Below are 20,396 nucleotides of genomic sequence, written 5' to 3'. Positions count from 1 at the left end.
CAGCATACCTTTAACCTGTTTTGACAACTGCTGCAAATTTAGTACAGTTAAGACCAAATATTGTACTTATGTGAAATGTATAAATTAAGAAATTTGCAATTATATTATGCTCGCTAATCTACAAGGTTATATCCTATATATAGGTTGGAAAAGCCAAATATGTACCTCACAGGTTTGTCAAGAATTTACGAGTTTCAGTTCAATGAAAAGCACTATATCAATACAATACTGCTCTAATAATTGTAATAGAACAATAAAAGCAAAAGAGGTTGATTGGGAGCATCACCAGATGTCCATCTTGAAATGGTGCCAACAAGGAAAGATTCTTAAGGGCTAAATTCTATCCACTTTCTTGGTTGGACAATAAAGTAAGATCTACAGAAAAGAGAAAGAGAAGCCTTTGAAATTTGGATGCCAAGACATATGCCAAAAAGCCATAAGACACAAAGAGGTGCTTGAAATTTCAGGAGCAAGAACTAAAAAAAAAATCCAGAAAGGAAGCCATTTTGGCCACTTAATCAGAGCTGAAAAGCTACAGAGATCTGTTCTTGAGGGTAAAGTGGAAAACCGTACAAAGACAGGTTAACCTGTACATCCTTGGGTGAAGGATGTCAGAGTTGTCGTAGATGAGTTGGAATCATCCCTCATGTCGACCAACCAGTTGCACCAACTACCACTGTCCCTCTATCACCACCGTTCTGCTACCACTCCTTCCCCCTCTATCTGCAGCAGCCCCCACTCCACATCCAGTCCTGAAAAAGGACAATACCCAAAACGTTGACTTCTCCTTTCCTTCAAAATGCTGTCTGGCTTGCTGTCTTCTCCCAGCCTCCAGTCTGTCTACCTGCTGTTCAAAGTTCAATTCTCAACTTCAACTCTCAGCTCCAAACCAAAAATGCGAAGAACAAACTAACAGTAATGGTTTCAACATAGGAAACTTGCTCCTAGCAGTGTAACACTGGAGCAAGTGTCTAAGCCTGTAAGATTAATGCAGGATAATTACTGGTGAGTTGCTCACTATTAGGACCTCAGAGAACTTCGACACCTTTCTGGTAAAACCACGAGTGTTGTGGTACAAAACTAAACAGATGAGGTGCCCAGTTCAATTCACTGCCAAGTTACCCAGACTCAGATGGAGCATCAAAGCCTCTCAGTGAAGGCAAGAATGCAGACCTGAAGCATTAACCAAATATTGGCAGATATCAAAGGGTTGTTGGCACTTGAGGATCTCCATTCCAGCAAAAAAGTCTTGTCAGATGCAAAGAAAATAGGTTTATATAGTGTTTTTCATCACCTGATTACAAAAAGCAGGTTCACAGATAGGACTGATCAAATTTGGCTTGATGACAACTTTTCAGTTTAGTTTGCTTGAAACGCAAGTTCCTCTTTTAAGCAATCACTCCAAAGCAGATACAAAGTATTAAGAAACTCCAAGTACCTGCTTGGTTTTATGTTATTGGGTTGACAGCTTTCACCATTGTGTTATGCTTATTAACGTGAATTACTCTTGCAAGATTGAAATTCCGAACAGTGTGGAAGCAAAATGTCAAAATATTGAAGGTTTAAAGATGGGACACAAATACAACAGGCATTAAATCTTTAGCTATTCTAAGTAGTGTTTTGTAGAGAAGACAAGTTTGCTACTGCACACAGTTGTACCACTTGATAGACAGAACAAAATTCAATGGCAATATTTCTAGTTTGATAACATAACATTTGCCAAGGAGGAATTAACATTTTTGAACCACCAGATCACATCACACTTAATAGATATTTCTGCTATATTGTGTGTGTTTAGTTAACGCAAATTGGTGAATAATGAGATGTTGTTTAGATAACGCGAACTCTGTGGTACAGGTGCAACTATTTTCCTATAACATTATTTTCCCCAGTGATTTTCCAAAGTGTGAGGTCACACAAGAATGCAACTATTGAGTTATTGGAGAACTATCTGTACTTTGATGAAACAGTTTAAATCCAGAAACTATGCATTCTTTTTACTTTATAAAACGGACTAAAGCCATCCACAAAGCCACCAACCTTTCACCAGTTTAAAAAAAAACGACTTTAAAGAAACAAAGCTTCTCTTACTCGTCACATTTCCTCCAATCCACTGGATCAACATTTCCAAGCAAAGATTCTCTAAAGACAAGTGTAACATAACTTGTCTTACAATGCATTAAAGACTATTTAATAAAATAGAGGCATGAGGTTGAATTTAAAAAGTCAAAAAAGGAGCAGGGACTGTGGTGAAAAAGCACACAAACACAAAAGACTTTAAGAATGTGAAAACCTGGGAGGGGCTGTAAAGCGTGTAATTTTAAGGGGACGTTCTAGACAGTAGGTGTATTGGAGCCCAAAGAGAACACACTTGGTGACCGAGAAGTAGAAAACGAACAGTAAACATTATAAATTGAGTGAAGGAACATCAAATGTCCAAAATTTACACAATAAAAGAACATTCAAGAGGTAAAGCTGGGATACGGATAATCATGAGTGCAATATTCTAATAATTCAGAATGGGACGTTGATGAAGTTTGGTAAGGATGGGGATCGTCATACTCTGAACAGATTACAGGGTGCAGTAGATGAAGACAACTAGCCAGCAAAGAATTATAGAATACCGAGGGGCCCCGAATAATGTGGACATGGAGATGATGTTTCCCTCGGTACGAGAGACTATACACCCAAGGGCACAGTCTCAATGAAGGGATGACCTTTTAGACCTGAGATGAGGAGGACTTTCTTCAGCCAGAGGATGGTGAATGAGTGAAACTCATTTGTTGTACAGGACTATGGAGGACAATTCATTGACTGCATTTAAGATAGAAATAGATTCTCTATTGGCAAGGGGACCGGGGTTACAGGGAGAAGGCAAGAGAATGGGGCTGAGAAACATGAACCAGCATGGAGTGGCAGAGCAGATTCAATGGGCCAAATGGCCTCATTCTGCTTTTCTCTTTTCTGATCTAAAAGGAAAGCAAGTTGCGGAGATGAGAAATATACGGACTATTGCCTTGAAACAGGAGTGGGAGAAGTAGGGTTGAATACACAATTAGTTCAGGTGACAGATATAGATGTGAAAATGGAAGCTCAACTCAAGGAACAAAGGTGGTCATTGAGGCATGCACCTCTGGGCTAAGCATGAGGTGACAGCCTGGGAGCCCACCACAGCAAGAACCAAAAATGACCACTTCAATTTTACCAAAATAATTTTCGGCGTGGAATATGTCTGGACTCAGGACAGCATGAGAGACACAGGGAGACAGAGTGTGTGACAGATTGACACCCAGACAGCACAAACATGAACGCGTGCGACAGCAACACCCAGGGAGCGCGGCAGCGATAGAAGTAGCTGCTCGAGTCTGTTCGGACTCAAATGGCTCACACAGAAAGGTGACAACTGTAACATTATAAATTCCACAAAGCAAAGCATCTAAAAAACACTGTTGTACAAATTTGCCAAGAATACAATTTAAAACCTCAAGTGATACTGATGAGGATGACACACATTACACTTTCATGAGAAGTGTTTATACTATTGAGTTGCTCTTTGACAAACAAAACTAAATGAATTAAAAATGTTACATAAGTTATAATTTTTGAAACAAAGTAGAAGAATTATGTATGAAAATCCTACCAGATTATGTACTGTTCCTTCATAATTCGGCGATAAAGCACCTTGGCCTCCAGATCTAGACCACTGACCTGTACCTATAAAATGATAACTACTAGTTTACTCAAAATCAATTCCACAATCTTAAAGTGAAAATGGTTTACTTAATTCTGACTGGATCCATTTCTGAGACCTAGAACTTTCAGTAAAGATGCACCACATTACAGAGCGGCCTAAGTTCTTCAATATTTATATCTCTGTTGATCACCATTCACTCCTTTCACCAATAGTATACACTGATTGTAAGGCATTTCACCTACAAGTTACACTGCAGCAACCTCCTGGAACTTCTTTGACAGCATCTTCCAAAGCTACGATCGCTATCATGAAGAATGAGGGCAATAATCACAAGAGAACACAGCACTTTCAAGTCTCATTCCATGTTATTCACCATCCAGGCCTGGAAATATATGACTAATCTTTCATTGTCAATGGGTCAAAATCCTTAAATTCACTCCCTAACAGCAGAAAAAAAGGAATACCTAGACAATATAGGATGTGGATGCTTTGGAGAGGGTGCAGAGGAGGTTCACCAGGATGTTGCCTGGTATGGGGGGTGCTAGCTATGAAGAGAGGTTGAGTAATTAGGATTATTTACATTAGAAAGATGGAGATTGAGGGGGGACCCGACTGAGGTCTGCAAAATCATAAGGGGTATAGACAGGGTGGATAGCAAAAAGCTTCTCTCCTCTCTTTCCCCCCCCACCCCCCCACAAAGAGTGGGGGACTGAATTACTAGGGGTCATGAGTTCAAAGTGAGAGGAGGAAAGTTTAAGGGAGATATGCGTGGAAAGTTCTTTACACGTAGGGTGGTAGGTGCCTGGAACACGTTGCCAGCAGAGGTGGTAGACCTAGACATGTTAGCGTCTTTTACGATATATTTGGACAGGGAGCAAGTGGACACAGACCGTTAGAAAATAGATGACAGGTTAGACAGACGATCTTGATCGGCACAAGCTTGGAGGGCCAAAGGGCCTGTTCCTGTGCTTTTCTTTGTAATTTTCTTTGTTCTTTGTAATACAAGCTGCAATTGTTCACCATTAAAAAGGTGAAAGAGTGATATTAAATGCTGGCCTGATGAGCATATCCACATCCCATGCAATGACTGAAAGCAGAAAATACCAATTACATTCTATTTAAAAATTGCTTCAATTTAAGCTTCGACCATTAGATGGTGCAACTGCACTATATTTAAGTTTAATGGAACAACTATGTCTACACATTTCCAGTTTAATGGCTTGGACAAATGCTAACCATGACATTCTGAAAGAGAACACTTGAATTTTAAAATCAACTCATGGGCGAAAAACAAAGCCACAATTTACCTGCAATTGCCTGTGGAGACCCAACTGGTGTTGATGGATTTGAATGGAAGTTATTGCTGGTGTGATCTGGTGAATAGATCTGGAAAACATTAATGGCTAAAATGAAGTTATTCTTTTCAACAGAAAAACAGCTTACTTAATTGCACTCATGGAGGTTGAATTCACACCGAACATTGTAATGTTTGTTAACTACATTTCAAGTACCAATCTAAATTTAGCTGCATACAAAATTCTAATCTGCAATAAGCTGATTCATGTTAATTAAAGACCTTTAACTAAATCCTTACTTTAAAATGACTTATTATGCAAGCTTACCGAGGCTAGAGCCTTTCCCAGTGCATCACAGGTTTGTGGGCTGCCAGCTGAGCTTCCTCTGTTAGCTAAAACCAGAATAGATACATTAACAGGCAACCCCCAGGTAAATACAATAAATATTTTAAGTTAGGCTAACAGATGTATCTGAATTCAAAAACTACATGAATCCATTATTTAATTAAATCAATTTAACAGAAGCATGCAGTTTTCAAAGGCCTCATCATTTATTTCTTAAAGACTAAGATACAAATACAAATGATGTTCAAGTAATTAAATATGGCTAACATAAATAAAGCAGTTAATTTAGTTAACAAAATTTAACAATAAAGCGATGGACAACGGTGAAAAGCTGTAAAGTTTGAATGACACCACAAAGATGGAAACTCATTTAAAAAGGACAAAATAGGCAAATACAATACTCCATTTGTGCACAGTGACAAATAGACTGAGCAGTTAGATCAGATATATTAATGGTTCACTGTTTTGAAGTCAGGACACCACAACCTCCACAAAGTTAGGGCACAATGAAAATTTACTTTCAAGTGACCCAAAATCTGCTGAATGTTACTCCAATCCACCCTATAAGATCATTCTTCAATTCACTCCTAAGATCTGTACTGATTGCTTTCCCCCACCCTTTATATGCAAGGTACTTAGAAGGACCAATTATTTTAAAAGTGATTTGTCATTGAAGATTACCAAAGCTATTGCATCAATGGTTTACAACCCAGATTAAACAAGTCCACACCTCCACTTGTATGAAAAGATTATGGCTTGGATTTTGTGCTAAGAGGCAAGGCATGGCACCGCGGCTGACCTTAAAAAGTTCTCCATGGAGGTCTAGCCAACTCTATGACAAGGATTTTTCCTTTCCTGACAGCAAATTCAAATCTGATACCAAATCAAGGGGATCTTTAAGTGTCCAGCAACATCAGTAGCAAAGCCAAAAAGCATGTAAAGTAGCCAAATATATTGAAGCCTAAAGCACTTTATCCTTAATTTTCAGATAATGAAGTAAATGGTGACCAATTATTTTTGCTTCATATTATTCCAAACATTTAAACATATTTTAAAAGTTCAATTATTTTTTGACAATGGATAAATTGGACACTCTAACTTCCCAGGAAAAAGATTTTATCAGTAATTACAAAGTTAATTTACTGTTTAAAAACCCAGGTAAACCTCATTCAACTGAGTGTACCTTTCTTTTAAGGTATTCACAATGAGACCATTAATGTAATAGTGGAAGCCCCTGTCAAATCATCAATATCCTGTTGATTGCATCTGGGACTAGGAGCTGGACAGCATGCCCTCTGAATGAGCGTCGGATCACGGTCAGCAACATCTACATTTCCACTTTATTCTGCACCTGCAGAAACTCCTAAAGTTGCCCATTTGCTAGGCTATAACACTGTCTCATTTCAAATGTGTATTCACCTCGAAGCACTGGTTTACCAATCTGCAATATAGTCAGTGCCCAAAAGGAGTGCAAGTTCAGAATCAATGCTACAATGTTCTCACTCCATTTGTAAACATAGTCCCCATTACAGGTGGGATAAATGGATTCACTTTAAGGAGAAAAAGGTTTGGCATAAAAGAAAATCATAAAGAATGCCTATCCTTTTAAAGAACTTCCAACTTGGGTGATCCCTCCCAACTCACATCCAAGGGCCCGTGGTCAATTTTCCACTGCGATCACCAGCAGGAGCAATGCAGCAGAGGAACAGTAAAGAAATCTATATTAGCATCACATACTCCTTTTCCTTTATCAAAAACAAAATTCAGAAAGGTTTTTAAATATCTAAGAGTAGGTTCCAAGCATGAAAAATTACAGGGAAAGCAGAAAAAAGCAACAGAAGAACCCATCATCATGGAAGTTCAGAAGTATAAGGTTTAGCAAGTGGTGAATATCACAAAGATTATGGAAATTCAGGGAAAGGAAGTGAATCCTTTATCTATATCTACATGCAACTTGTTTTAGCAGGTAGAACCTTTGTCAAATTTCTAATAAAATACATGTGACTCCACATGATAACTTACAACTCTCTACGTGAAAAATAATTAATTCAATATGACATCAACTTATAAAGTCTGAGTTATATACAGCACAGAAACAGACAGTTTCGGTCTAACCAGTCCATGCTGACCATAATCCTAACCTAAACTAACCCCATCTGTCCACACTTGGCCCATATCCTTCCAAAGATTTTAACCATGTATTTATCCAAAATGTCTTTTAAACATTGTAAGTGCACCTGCATCCGCCACGTCCTCTGCAAGTTCATCCCACACACTGATCACTAAAAAAAATTGCCCCATGTCTCTTTTTTCCCCTCAAATCTTTCTCCTTGCAAACTAAAAATATGCCCCATAGTCTTGAAATTCTCCACTCTCTAGCCTAATAATATCCTTCCTTTAACCAGGCAACCAGAACTGGATACAGCACTCCAGAAAAGGCCTCATCAAGGTCTTGTACATCCTCAACATAACTTGCATTGAATACTACCATCTCAAAAGGAATTTCTCCTCATTGGCTAGTAGCTGCCTAACTCAATAAATTATCATTGTCTAACGGATTTTCTCACCTTCTTCAGAAGACAATGAAATTGATTTTCATGCATACATTTCTGGATATCCAGAAATTATATTCCAAGTGTTAGCAGAATGTAATATTTAACATTTCTTATTACAGTTGGAATCCAGACATCATTTGGCCCAGAAAGTTAGATGTGTTCTGAGGAATTCCTGCATGTTGAATTTAGGCAGTGTCTTCTGAATTAACTAGGTTTAATATTAACTTGAGGTACAAAATTTGTGTAAAAGGAAAGTCACTTTTATGCAATAAATTCTACAATGGCATTGTGACTTACTTGGAGAAATACATTACAATATGGAGCTTTGCAAAATGACGATTAGATATGATTGTACTGGGTGTCAGTGGAATGCAACATGATCAAGAGTTCACTTCCCACTCCCCACCCCATCAATGAGTTATACTACCGTCTTACTTTACTGGAGAATTGTTCTTACGTACTAATATTTCATGCCAATTTTGTTTTTAAACTAGCAGATTTGCAATTCGTACAGCCAAAAATTTTTGGTACTTTTATGCTGTAAAATGGATCATGGCCAAACCATGCCCTAAGTGAAATGCAACACGACGAATGGTAATCTTTTTCTGATTACAAGGGTGAGATTTCCTACAGTGAGTTTTGCAAATTTGCTACAAGTTTTGCTTCTTAAAGTCACAATACGGTCTCTCTCTCTCTCTCTCTCTCTCTCAGAATTAGAGAGAGGACGGAAGGTGGTTTAATCGGAGCCTCAGGAGAGAGATTGAGGAAAATCCTTCATGGTAACCTCAGCTCTGCAGGAATTGAACACACGCTGCTGGCATCACTCGACAGCACAAACTAGCAGTCTAGCCAACTAACTAAACCAGCCCTCACCTCAATGTCTACAAGATCAAAACATTTAACAATTTCAGTCAGGTCAAATATAAATTAATTCCATGTGTAGACCAAAAAAAAATTATAAACCATGCAAAACAATTTACATTAGCTTAAACAAATCAAGCTTGGATGCTGAGTTTAATAATCAGGTTCAACCAAGGCCAATTAGTTTTACCATTTTGTCTTACGGAAATGCTTTAACCAACTCAGACCCAAAGAGAAAGACAAAGCTAAACAACAGAAAACAGAATATGCAGGCAGATAGTAGGAACTGCTGATGCTGGAGAATGAGATAACACACAGTGTAGAGCTGGACGAACACAGCAGGCCAAGCAGCAGAGGAGCAGGAAAGCCTGACGTTTCGGGTTGGGACCCTTCTTCAGAAAAAGGGAAGGAAGGAGGGTTTGAAGAAGGGTCCCGCCCCAAAACGTCAAGCTTTCCTGCTCCTGATGTTGCTTGGCCTATAGATTATGGCGGGATCTTGTTTGTACTTGTGAAATGTCTGAGAAAACATCTTTATTCTTTACACAAAGCATTTTTCAGCAATTGTTGTAAAGGAAAGGAGCACTGCATTCAGCAAAACGATTCGTTCTGAAAACGAAAAATAACCTTCGGAAATGCTTAAAAACTTAGTGCAGGCCTCTTCGGCTGTAGTAAAGGTGCACGAAGGAAAACCTCGTTTCTCCTTCCTATTTCCTACTGTTTTAAGGTCTACCATTCAGGACAAAGTAGCCTGCATAATTGACAGTGCATCCACAAACAATTGGTCATTCCACCACTAATGCTCCATAACAGCAATGTGCACCATTTACAAAATGCACTGCTGAAATTCACCAGTGCTCCTAAGACAGCACCTACCAAACCTATGACCATCATCGGTTAAATGGATAAAGGCAGATGTATGGGGATAACACCTCCAAGTGTCCCTCCAAGCCACTACCATTCTGATTTGAAAATACATCGTTGTCCCTTCAGTGTCATTGATTCAATCACATGGAAATCCCTAATAGTATTATGGATTTACTGACACCAAAATGGATGGCTGCAGTTCACGTGGCTCACCACCACCTTCTCAGGGCACACAGGATTGGGTAATAAATTCTGGCCCATCTAGTGATGCTCACGTCCAATGAATGAAATTTGAAAAGCCCCGACAATCAGTTCAATGCAAAACCGACAATAACATTTAAGTTGGTACCTTGTAAACTTGGGACTATAAAATGAAAGCTTTAACAATGGTAACTGAATAAAAAAGGACATGTGCTGAACAGTTCAAAAGATTTATAGAAATCATGCATTAAAAGCCATACATACTCATGATGGTTTCTGTCCCACTGATTGGCGGTGTGTGAGATGAAACACCATATGCAGTTGAACCTGCATTACTGGAACAGTGGAAACCAGACATAGATGGAAGACTTCCGTTAACTTCTGTTGATGGCACACTGTGTATTGGGTAGCTCTGCAAAAAAATTGTAGAGGTACAAAGCTTATTCACCAAATTTCCCAAGTGCTGAAAGTATGTGGTAATACCAATTGCTCAAGGCAATTACTATCAGTGTTAAAAAACACATTTGAAGATAGAAAGTTTGCTTTTTAAATAAAAAAATCCATAAGTCAACAGGTAGAAGGAAATTGTCATCATGAAACTAAAGCTGGTTTAAAACTTTCCCCTTATTCAATACTTGGATCAAGGTGCAATCCATTAAGTTAGTATGTGCACAGTATATATTCCTAACTTCATGTGTGCAATCTCTGTCCCCTAGAACTAATAAAAAAACTTTTATTACACATTTTCAACATATCGTGAAAGGAAAGTTCAAAAACTAAAAATGGCTTAACTACAGTTGGCACAACAATGAGTTCATATCCATGATTTCTCTTGGAGGCTTCTAATCTCACTCATGCCATCTTTGCAAAATAACGAGGGCAACGTTTAATTACAGAAGAAAAAAAGCATGGAGGATTCCCTGGCTCTCACCGAGTTTACTAGCAGTACATTACTAAGTTACCCTGGTGCCACATCTTTGAAGAGGCTACAAACAAGTGCATATTATAACAGAATTTGTGGAATTAGAACAAAAAGATGAAAACAAAAACATAAGGATTTCGAACCATCATACCACTAAGCTGTATTTCAAACTAGAAATGTTAAGATATCCATCAACTACCTAGAGCATTTTCAAATATTGTGATTCTCAAAGTCGATCGAGAAACTAACAGAACAAACCATGACCATTTTTAACACATTTTCTTGCACTAAACTCCAGCTCCAAGAGACAGACACATTCAGTAGCATGCAGGAGGCTTGTTTATGGTATTTAGCAATATAGAAACAAAGTAGGTAAATGAAGATCTGGTACAGATTTACTACACTACCACCGAATGGTAGGTCAGGCTCAAGCGGACTCGGTAAACTAAGCGAAACAAATTTGGCTGTCACTATATGGCTCATTTATGAGGAACTGAAATGTGAAAGCAGCAAAGCTCAGTAATAATCAGAACTTACAATTCGAGAGGATGGCTATGGTGGAAAATAGAAACTTCTCACAGCACAATCACAATGCTTCCTGGAGGTTGAGACTAAGGGCATTGTTACATACAAATCTGGAAAAATCATCTGACCTCCAAACTTTTAATGTGACTTCTATATCCTAAATAACAAATAGGTTGTACTGTCCAATGTATTACATTCATTGCAAACTGTATCTCTTGCTTTCTAGGTGAAAAAAAAATACAATTGCTTCATGGCCATAAAGGCAGGTTTTTAAAAAAAAGTCTGTCTACTATATTGCCTGAAGACCAGGCACATAAACAAAAACATGGTGCTGGTAGTGCAGAGAGCAAGAGAGACAAAAATAAAAGTCAGGCTGGTATCTTTCCCTAACATTGATGAAAATCCAGATCAGTCAACAACTGCAGAAATATAAGTGGTTGAGCACTGTTGATATATTTACTTACACTGTTTAATCTGTTTGTTTCAGTCTTTCAGCTTACCACTATGAATATCTCGGGCTACAAGAAGTGGAGTAAAAGTATACAAAAGATTTCCAAGAGGAAGAGGAATTCCATTTTTCTCACCTTACAGAAATGTGAATGGGCTGCGAGTTTATTGCAAAATCCAAAATTATTACTAACTTTTCACTTTCATGCTGTGCCTGCTCCTACTGACCCAAAACCAAACATGAAAATTTCTGGCTGATAAATATCAAAAACTTGCACTGCACGCAAAGTCAAGAATGAACTTTCAGTTAGTGTTACAGCTTTAATTTTTGCTGTAAACCAATAAAAAGTAACTGTAATTTAACAATAATTTCATTAAAAACCAAATTTAAAAAGTTGGCGTTTGATGGTTCATTATTTTCTAATGTGGTTTAGCCCCAGCCAAGCATGAGGGAGCGTGACTCATGGAATGCAGTTTAAAATATCCTCATTTTGATACTCCTTGAAATGACCTTCAACCCGAACAATCAACATGTCACTGGACCAAGAAAATCATTTGGGATAAAAATAGCCATATGCTAAAAATGAACATTATTTTTCATGGGGTAAGTTGACAAAAGGGAAAAAAGGTGGTGTCGAACTCTGCTAGCATTAATAGTGGATGTTTATATAACTTTCAGAAATAATTCAATGTGATATGCATTTTGAGATCTATACAATTGACTAGTGCCTAATATATAATCATTCTGTAATAAAAATTACTCAAGATAATAAATATAAAGAAATTGGCCATTAAACATTCCAAGCAAATTGCTAAACCATAAATAGAGCATTAGAACAATACAGTGCAGAACAGGCTCTTCAGCCCTCGATGTTGCACCAACCTGAGAGCTAATCCAAGCCCATCCCCCTACACTATCCCATCATCATCCATATGCTTATCCAAGGACTGTTTAAATGCCCCTAATGTGGCTGAGTGAACTACATTGGCAGGCAGGGCGTTGCCCGCCCTTACCACTCTCTGAGTAAAGAACCTGCATCTGACATCTGTCTTATATCTATCACCCCTCAATTTGCAGCTATGCACCCTCGTAAAAGCTGACGTCATCATCCTCGGAAAAAGACTCTCACTGTCCATTCTATCTAATCATTTTGTATGTCTCTATTAAATCCCCTCTTAGCCTTCTTCTCTCCAATGAGAACAGACCCAAGTCCCTCACCCTTTCTTCATAAAGGCCTTCACTCCGGACCAGGCAACATCCTGGTAAATCTCCTGTGCACCTTTTCCAATGTTTTCACATCCTTCCGCAATGGGGCGAACAGAGCTGCATGCAATATTCCAGGTGAGGCCGCACTAGCGTTTTGTACAGTTGCAGCATGACATCATGGCTCCAGAACTCAATCCCTCTACCAATAAAACCTAACACACCGTAAGCCTTGTTAACAGCATTATCAACCTGGGTGGCAGCTTTCAGGGATCTATGTACATGGACACCAAGATCCCTCTGCACATCCACACTACCAAGAATCTTTCCAATGACCCAGCATTCTGCCTTCCTATTATTCCTCCCGAAGTGAATCACCTCACATTTATCCGCAATGAACTCCAAAATTCTGCTGAGTTTGTTTAATAAGAGTTTTTAATAGCAGTCCTAAAGCTGCTTTGGTTGCTGAATAAAACTGAATCAACATACTAATCGAAGGGGATCTTTCTCCATAAGGCTATCAAAGCGGACCTTTAATAGTTCAGCAGGAGTTAAATGATTCAGTGATAATGTAACGCGTGAATAAACTTGTGCAACTAGACTTGGTATTGTTTGGTTTTCACATAACAGCTTTGCCATAGGCTAAAATCATCTGGAATGTGAAAGAAATACTGAGAAAAAATAAAAACAAAAATAAACCAACAAGCATTTCCAACCTAGGATCACTGCGCTGGAGGCAAACCTTACTTACCAGGCGTTCCTGTGAATGAAGGTTGCTGTAGCCACCAGATTGGGACAAATGGGGCGAAGAATTTGCCATCAAATTTCCATATCCCGGTTGGCCTATTCCACTGGATGAGGTCCAAACATCAGGACCATTGGGAATACCATCTAAAATGTAACAAGAAGCTTACTTACATAGCTATAGCATACAGGAGCAAGAAGTTTAATTATTCACCCTCTTACCTGGTCAGTTTGTATACAGTTAAAACAAAATAAAAGTAAACCAAATCACTCTTTGGTAAAGCATCATTTTCTTTCTAGTTATTCATTGCATTCTGTGGATATATGCTGAGGTGGTCAATGGGATTTGTTCATATCGATGCAGGATGAAAACTGCCTTTTAATTATCTACACTTCATTACAAAGTCGAACCTAGGCTAAGGTTTTTCCTTTTATTTTCAGGGTGGGGAGGTGGTCGTTGTAAGATTAGAACACTAAATAGAACATAGATCATTACAGGACCTGTACTGCGCTTCGGCCCTCAATGGTTTCACAGGTTGGTGCAACTAACTGAAGCCCAATCTAACCTACGCTATTCCATTATCATCCATATGTTTATTCAATGACCATTTAAATGCCGTTCAAGTTAGCAAGTCTACTACTGCTGCAGGCAGGGCATTCCACGCCCTTACTACTGAGTAAAGAACCTACCTCTGACATCTGTCCTACATCTATCACTCTTCAATTTAGAGCTATGGCCCCTCATGCTAGCCATCATCATCTGATGAAAAGGCTCTCACTGTCCACCCTATCTAATCCTGTGATCATCTTGTATATTCCTGTTACTCCTTCCAAAGTGATTCACCTCACACTTTTCCATGTTAAACTCCATTTCCCTCCTCGGAGCCCAGCTCTACAGCTTATCTATGTCCCTCTGTAACCTGCAACATCCTTCTGCACTATCCACAACTCCACTGATTTTAGTGTCATCTGCAAATTTACTAACCAATCCTTCTACATCCTCATCCAGGTCATTTTTATAAATGACGAACAGCAGTGGCCCCAAAACAGATCTCTGCAGTACACCACTAGTAAGCGAACTCCAGGAAGAACATTTCCCATCAACCACAACCAACCCTTTGTCTTCTTACAGCTAATTCTGATCCATACTGCTAAATCACCCTCAATCCCATGCCTCCGTATTTTCTGCATTAGCCTATTGTGGGGTAACTTATGAAACGCTTATCAAATCCATTTACACTACATCAACCACTTTACCCTCATCCACCTGTTTGGTCACCTTCTCAAAGAACTCAATAAGGTTTGAGAGGCATGGCCTACCCTTCACAAAACTGCGTTGACTATCCCTAAGCAAATTATTCCTTTCTAGAGGAATACAAATCCTGTCTCTCATAATTCTTTCCCACACTTTACCCACAACCGAAGTAAGGCTCATTGGTCTATAATTACCAGGGTTGTCTCTACTCCCCTTCTTAAACAAGGGGACATTTGCTATCCTCCAGTCTTCTGGCACTATTCCTGTAGACAATGACGACATAAAAGGTCAAACCCAAAAGGTTCTGCAGTCTCCTCCCTAGCTTTGCAGAGAATCCTAGGATAAATCCCATCCAGCCCAGAAATACTCTTCTTTTCGCAAAAATGAATTAGCTCACGGTCCTCATCAAGTTCCTGGTGGGCATTAGTTTATAGATCAGTCATTCTTGAAGTAATTTGTGTACTATCAGGTAGGCTATAGGTTAGCATGACACGATAAGGGGCAAGTTCCATCTAAGGCTCTGCAATATCACCTTCCACTTTCAAGATGCACCATTATTGGGGGTGATGAAAAGGAACTTTCATTTGTGTCTAATAACAGATACCTTGTTTAGAAGGACTAACTGCTAGTACTAAATTGCTAGTCAAATATAAATAAAACAGAAAAAAATTGGGAATATAACCCGCATCTTAAAAGCTGTTCTGCAAGCTCCATTTGCAATCTTGAATTGAACCACCCACGTGGGACAAACAATCAACTGCAGTAGAGTCTGCTTCATCTAACTTGCTCACATTGCAATTTATGTACAGAAATTATTGGCCACTCTGAGGCTGTACAGGTGCTCAAGCGAAATGGGACACACTTTGGAAGACTGCTCTCTGCACAACAGGCAGAAAAATAACTGAGCGAGATGGTATTAAGGTTCAGTGTCAGCCAGGAGGTTGGTGCTGTGGCAATTATTTACATTAGAACAGTACCAAAACACACAATTGACAATTGGTGAAAAACCAAAGTCAACAGCTTAACTGACAATTCTTTTGTACCCCAGGCAGACTGTTCCAAGACCTTATCATCCTTAACTATCATGTTTATAAATCAAATCATTCTCAATCCCCTAACCAAAACTATTTGTCAAGATTCAAGCCCTATACAGGGGCAAGCAAAGAGAGTAGAAATTGTGCACAGGCTAAGATAGGAGGCAAAAACTGGTTTGAAAAGTTACATCTAAAGACTTGAGCAATTGCATGTATTCTTGAGCTAGAATGATTTATTCCAATACCCAGAGAACAAAAAGAAAAGAAGAACCTATCCTGTTGGCACTTAATTCCTCATTGTTTTTACCCTGTAAAGTTAATTTATGTCAGGACAGGGTTCATTTACAGAGAAGGCTAGACAAAAGCAATGCTGTGCACTCAAAATATGCCCAATATTATTAATCAAACTGTGAATCAGGAATTGCAATTCACTAAAGAGAAAACAGAAAGCATTCACAAGTCATGGATTCAGTTATCCATGATCAGCTTTTTACCTTGAATATAGAAAGAGCCTGGAAATATAGAACCTGAAGGTTTGGATGAAGAATATCCAGATGTATCTCTGCTGTATTCTTCACTTGATGTTGATGCGTAGACCTGCATTGGAAGGCAGAATATAATGATAATAAAATGATAAAAACTGAATCAAGGTCTTTAGTTAAATTTCTGTAGTTTTTAATGCCATTTAAACCCAAATAACTGAGCATCGCCCCCACCCAATAAAATCTAAGCATTTTGTAATAGACATCTTTTTACAGTTTACATAACCATAATTAGAAAGATTACAAGTAAACCCATCCTGTTGCAGTGGCAGTCAATGACCATCTCAGAGAAATAAGCAAATAATTTCTCATTGAATCAGTCAGTCAATGGCACTATCATCGTTAGACTACCTACTAGCATCCTCAGGGTTACCATTTACAAGAAACTGATCTGGACCGACCATATAAATACTATGGCTCAAAGAGCCGGTCAAAAGCTGGGAATTTTGCAGCAACTTATTCACCGCTTAACCAGCCCCATTAACCTCAAAAGCCTGGCCACCAAAATATCAGCCCTCAAAAGGCCTCACCCTTATTCTTATTACAGATTCTCAAATGAGGTGGGGTAAACCACCTTAAAATTGTCAAGCGATTTGTTAAGAAGCAGTCAAAAGTGGCTTTGATGAGAATTAGCACGAGAATGTAGCAAAGTGGGTTTCTGGTCTCACTTCAGAACTGTGACAGAATGGAGGTGGACGCAGAGTAACAGGAAGATCACTAGGGGAACCCTTAGTTCACAAGGCTGGCAGTGAATGCCAGGTGAAAGCAACCTTGAGAGATTCCCCTCTAAGAAAAGGATTATATCAACCATTTACTCTATATAATATTGTAGATTTTACTATTTGAAAAAAGGGCCTTCAACGGAAGGCATTTCAAATCTATGCTTTATACTCCTTCCTCAAATTTCAAGACTCGGCAAAACAACGAGCCCTTAGGTCACAGAGATAGTAGGAACTGCCAACGTTGGAGAATCTGAGATAACGAGGTGTAGAGCTGGATGAACACAGCAGGCCAAGCAGCAGGGGAGTGTGCGGAATCCACAACTTGCCCTCCACCGTGTCTCTCGCATTTCCTGCAACTCATCCCTCACACCCCCTCCCTGCAATAACAACCAAAACAGACTTCCCCTCGTCCTCCCGAACCACCCCACCAATCTCCACATCCAACGCATCATCATCCTGCACTTCCGCCATCTGCAATCTGACCCCACTACCAAAGACATTTTCCCCTCCCCACCCTTATCTGCTTTCCAGAGGGACCACTCTCCCAGTGATTCCCTTGCCCGCTCCACACTCCCCACCAGCCCCACCACACCAGGCACTTTTCCCTGCAGCCACAGGAAGTGCTACACCTAAACCCCCCCATCCCAGACCCCAAGAAGACTGTCCACTTCGAGCAGATGTTCACCTGCACATCTGCTAATGTGGTATACTGTATCCACTGATTCTGACGTGGCCTCCTCTACATCAGGGAAACCAAGTGGAGGCATGGGGACTGCTTTGCGGAATTTGCTCGGTTCACGACAAACGACTGCACCTTCTAGTCGCAAACCATTTCAACTCCCCCTCCCACTCCTTGGATGACATGTCCATCCTGGGCCTCCTGCAGTGTCACAACGATGCCATGCGAAGGTTGCAGAACATTACCTCATATTTAGCTTGGGAACCCTGCAGCCCAATGGTATCAATGTGGACTTCATAAAGTTCAGAATCTCACTCACCCAAAAGCATCGAAAACCAGCTCAGCTCATCCGCGCCCCGCCAACTCGTCCTTCCTTCCACCTATCCACTCGTCCCACCCCAAGCCCCAGCTCCTTCTCCCACCTACTAACCTCATGCCACCTCCTTGATCTGTCCATCCTCCCTGGACTGATCGATCCTCTCCTTAACTCCCCACCTACACTCACCTTCACTGGTTCCAACCCTGCTTCCTTGACTTGTCCGTCTCCTCTCCACCTATCTTCTCCCTTATACATCTTCTATCCACCTCCCGCCCTCTCTCTATTTATTTCAGAATCCCTTTCCCCACCACCCGAAATGTCAGCTTTCCTGCTCCTCTGATGTTGCTTGGCCTGCTGTGTTCATCCAGCTCTACACCTTGTTAGCCCTTAGGTCACATCCACCTTAAACTAGGAGTGGGCACTTTCTCTGGTCTTCAAAATTCTTGCTTTACCCAGATTCCATTCTCTGGCCTCTCATCCTTTCTTCATGACATCAGCTCAGTCAACTGTCTTACTCTATTCACTGACTCTAAACTAATGTCATCATAACTTGCAGGACTTCACTTTTCACAGGCCCAACACAGGCAATGTTAAGTGGAACTGCTATTTAGCTACCCAACTTTACTTTGAACAAACTAAATACCAAATCTCCGATACCACCTCCTGCTGTCCAATGGTCCATGATCTCATCACCAGACATCAAGCCATCAATTTCAAGACTATCACCTCTTTTTGCAATCTCACTTTTACACAGTCTCCAACTTCCACTATCCAAAACTGCACAGTTCAGTCAATCTTCCTTTGGAACCTCCACAAAATGGTTCTACCGTGGTAGACCACCATTTCAGCCTGTTCTGGCCCCACAAAACTAATTTCTTCCTTTCCAGACCATAATTTCCCCCCTATTCAGAGTTGTCCCGTCTGCACTGAGTTCTTAGTCAACAATTTTCATCACTTTTACATTTTCACCTTTTCATTCTGAATGCTGAATTCCTTTTAAGCTCCACCTCCCACCAGGTCATACTTTCTTTACTCATTCGTTTTATTCAAAGTTCATTCACTTCTAGTTACGCCAAACCCTAAAATGGCCTCAAACAAAAGGCGTCAGGCCCCCTTTTTTTTTTGAAACCCAACAGCCAACGGTAGGTAGATACACCCAGTATCCTTAGAAAGATATTCGAACCCAGCGAGGTTGCACGAGTGCGCACTCACTACCACTCTCTGACCTTTTTCTTTAAACCTTTGTGATAGCTCCACTACTTACACCAAATAAAAAAATACTTCAATCAGGACCTGAAAAAGATCCTACTTCTACCTGCCTTTTAATGGGACAGGGGAATATTATTTTTCTAGTCCTACTCAGGTCTGCTCCCTCACCACTTTTGCCATTACAATGTTAACTTCTGGACATAATAAATAGAGTGTGCGTAGGCACATCGTTTACAGAGGCAGCAGGTTAAAAAAAAATTACATTTGAACAAAGAAAAGCTTGGAGGCCTGGGTTTAAGTCCCACTTGCTCCAGAGATGTGTAATAACATCTCTGAGCAGGGTGATTACAAAAGCAGGTCAAAATTATACTTTTTGAGTGTTGTTAGCAATACAGACAAATCGTTACTCATCTCTAGTCATGGTTAGTTATGCTCTAGGATTTGATGTGTCCTCTTGTGATGCAATGGTAGTGTCCCTGCCCTAGACCCAGAGGCCTGGGTTCAAGTCCCACCTACTCCAGAAGTATGTCATAACATCTCTGAACAGGGTGATTAAGAAAAATAGCTCAAATGAAAATAAAGCATAAGTAATTAGGAAAATAAAGTAAAGCATTCATACAACTATTTAAATTAGAGTAAAAGATCTGAATGATTCAGGAATATTAATCTTTTAAAATAGATTTCAATAAGAAAAGACCATTAATACACAAGTTATATCCCAGATTTCATATCGGAATGCCAGACAATGTTGAATTTGTACAAACTATTGATTAGGTCATAGCTGGAGTGCTACGTGCAGTTCTAGAATTACACAGTCATGGAGTCAGAGACATATGGCACAGAAAGAGAGATCTTTGGGTCTGAGTCGTCCATGCCGACCAGATATCCTAGATAAACTTAATCCCATTTGCCAGTATTTGGCCCATATCCCTCTAAACCCTTCCTATTCATATACCCACCCAGATGCCTTTTAAAATGT

General features: G+C 39.7%; 1 protein-coding gene across 10 annotated transcripts in view; it reads right to left on the bottom strand.

Moving 5' to 3' along the window:
* The window catches only part of LOC125465836 (transcription factor 12-like), a 129,315-nt gene that overhangs the window by 21,253 nt on the left and 87,666 nt on the right, over window positions 1–20,396 (bottom strand). For all 10 annotated transcript variants that reach the window (XM_048559738.1, XM_048559743.2, XM_048559739.2 and 7 more), the window contains 6 exons: window positions 16,441–16,543; window positions 13,665–13,804; window positions 10,080–10,227; window positions 5,317–5,381; window positions 5,002–5,080; window positions 3,641–3,714 (listed from right to left, as the gene is read on the bottom strand). In XM_048559738.1, the coding sequence (XP_048415695.1) occupies window positions 3,641–3,714; window positions 5,002–5,080; window positions 5,317–5,381; window positions 10,080–10,227; window positions 13,665–13,804; window positions 16,441–16,543 (609 nt within the window). The remainder of the gene's footprint in view (window positions 1–3,640; window positions 3,715–5,001; window positions 5,081–5,316; window positions 5,382–10,079; window positions 10,228–13,664; window positions 13,805–16,440; window positions 16,544–20,396) is intronic.

This window comes from Stegostoma tigrinum, chromosome 30 (assembly GCF_030684315.1).
Source record: "Stegostoma tigrinum isolate sSteTig4 chromosome 30, sSteTig4.hap1, whole genome shotgun sequence".
In the NCBI taxonomy this organism is placed as follows: Eukaryota; Metazoa; Chordata; class Chondrichthyes; order Orectolobiformes; family Stegostomatidae; genus Stegostoma; species Stegostoma tigrinum.
The sequence above is the reverse complement of the archived record's forward strand: the minus strand, read 5'-3'. Positions and strand labels throughout refer to the sequence as shown.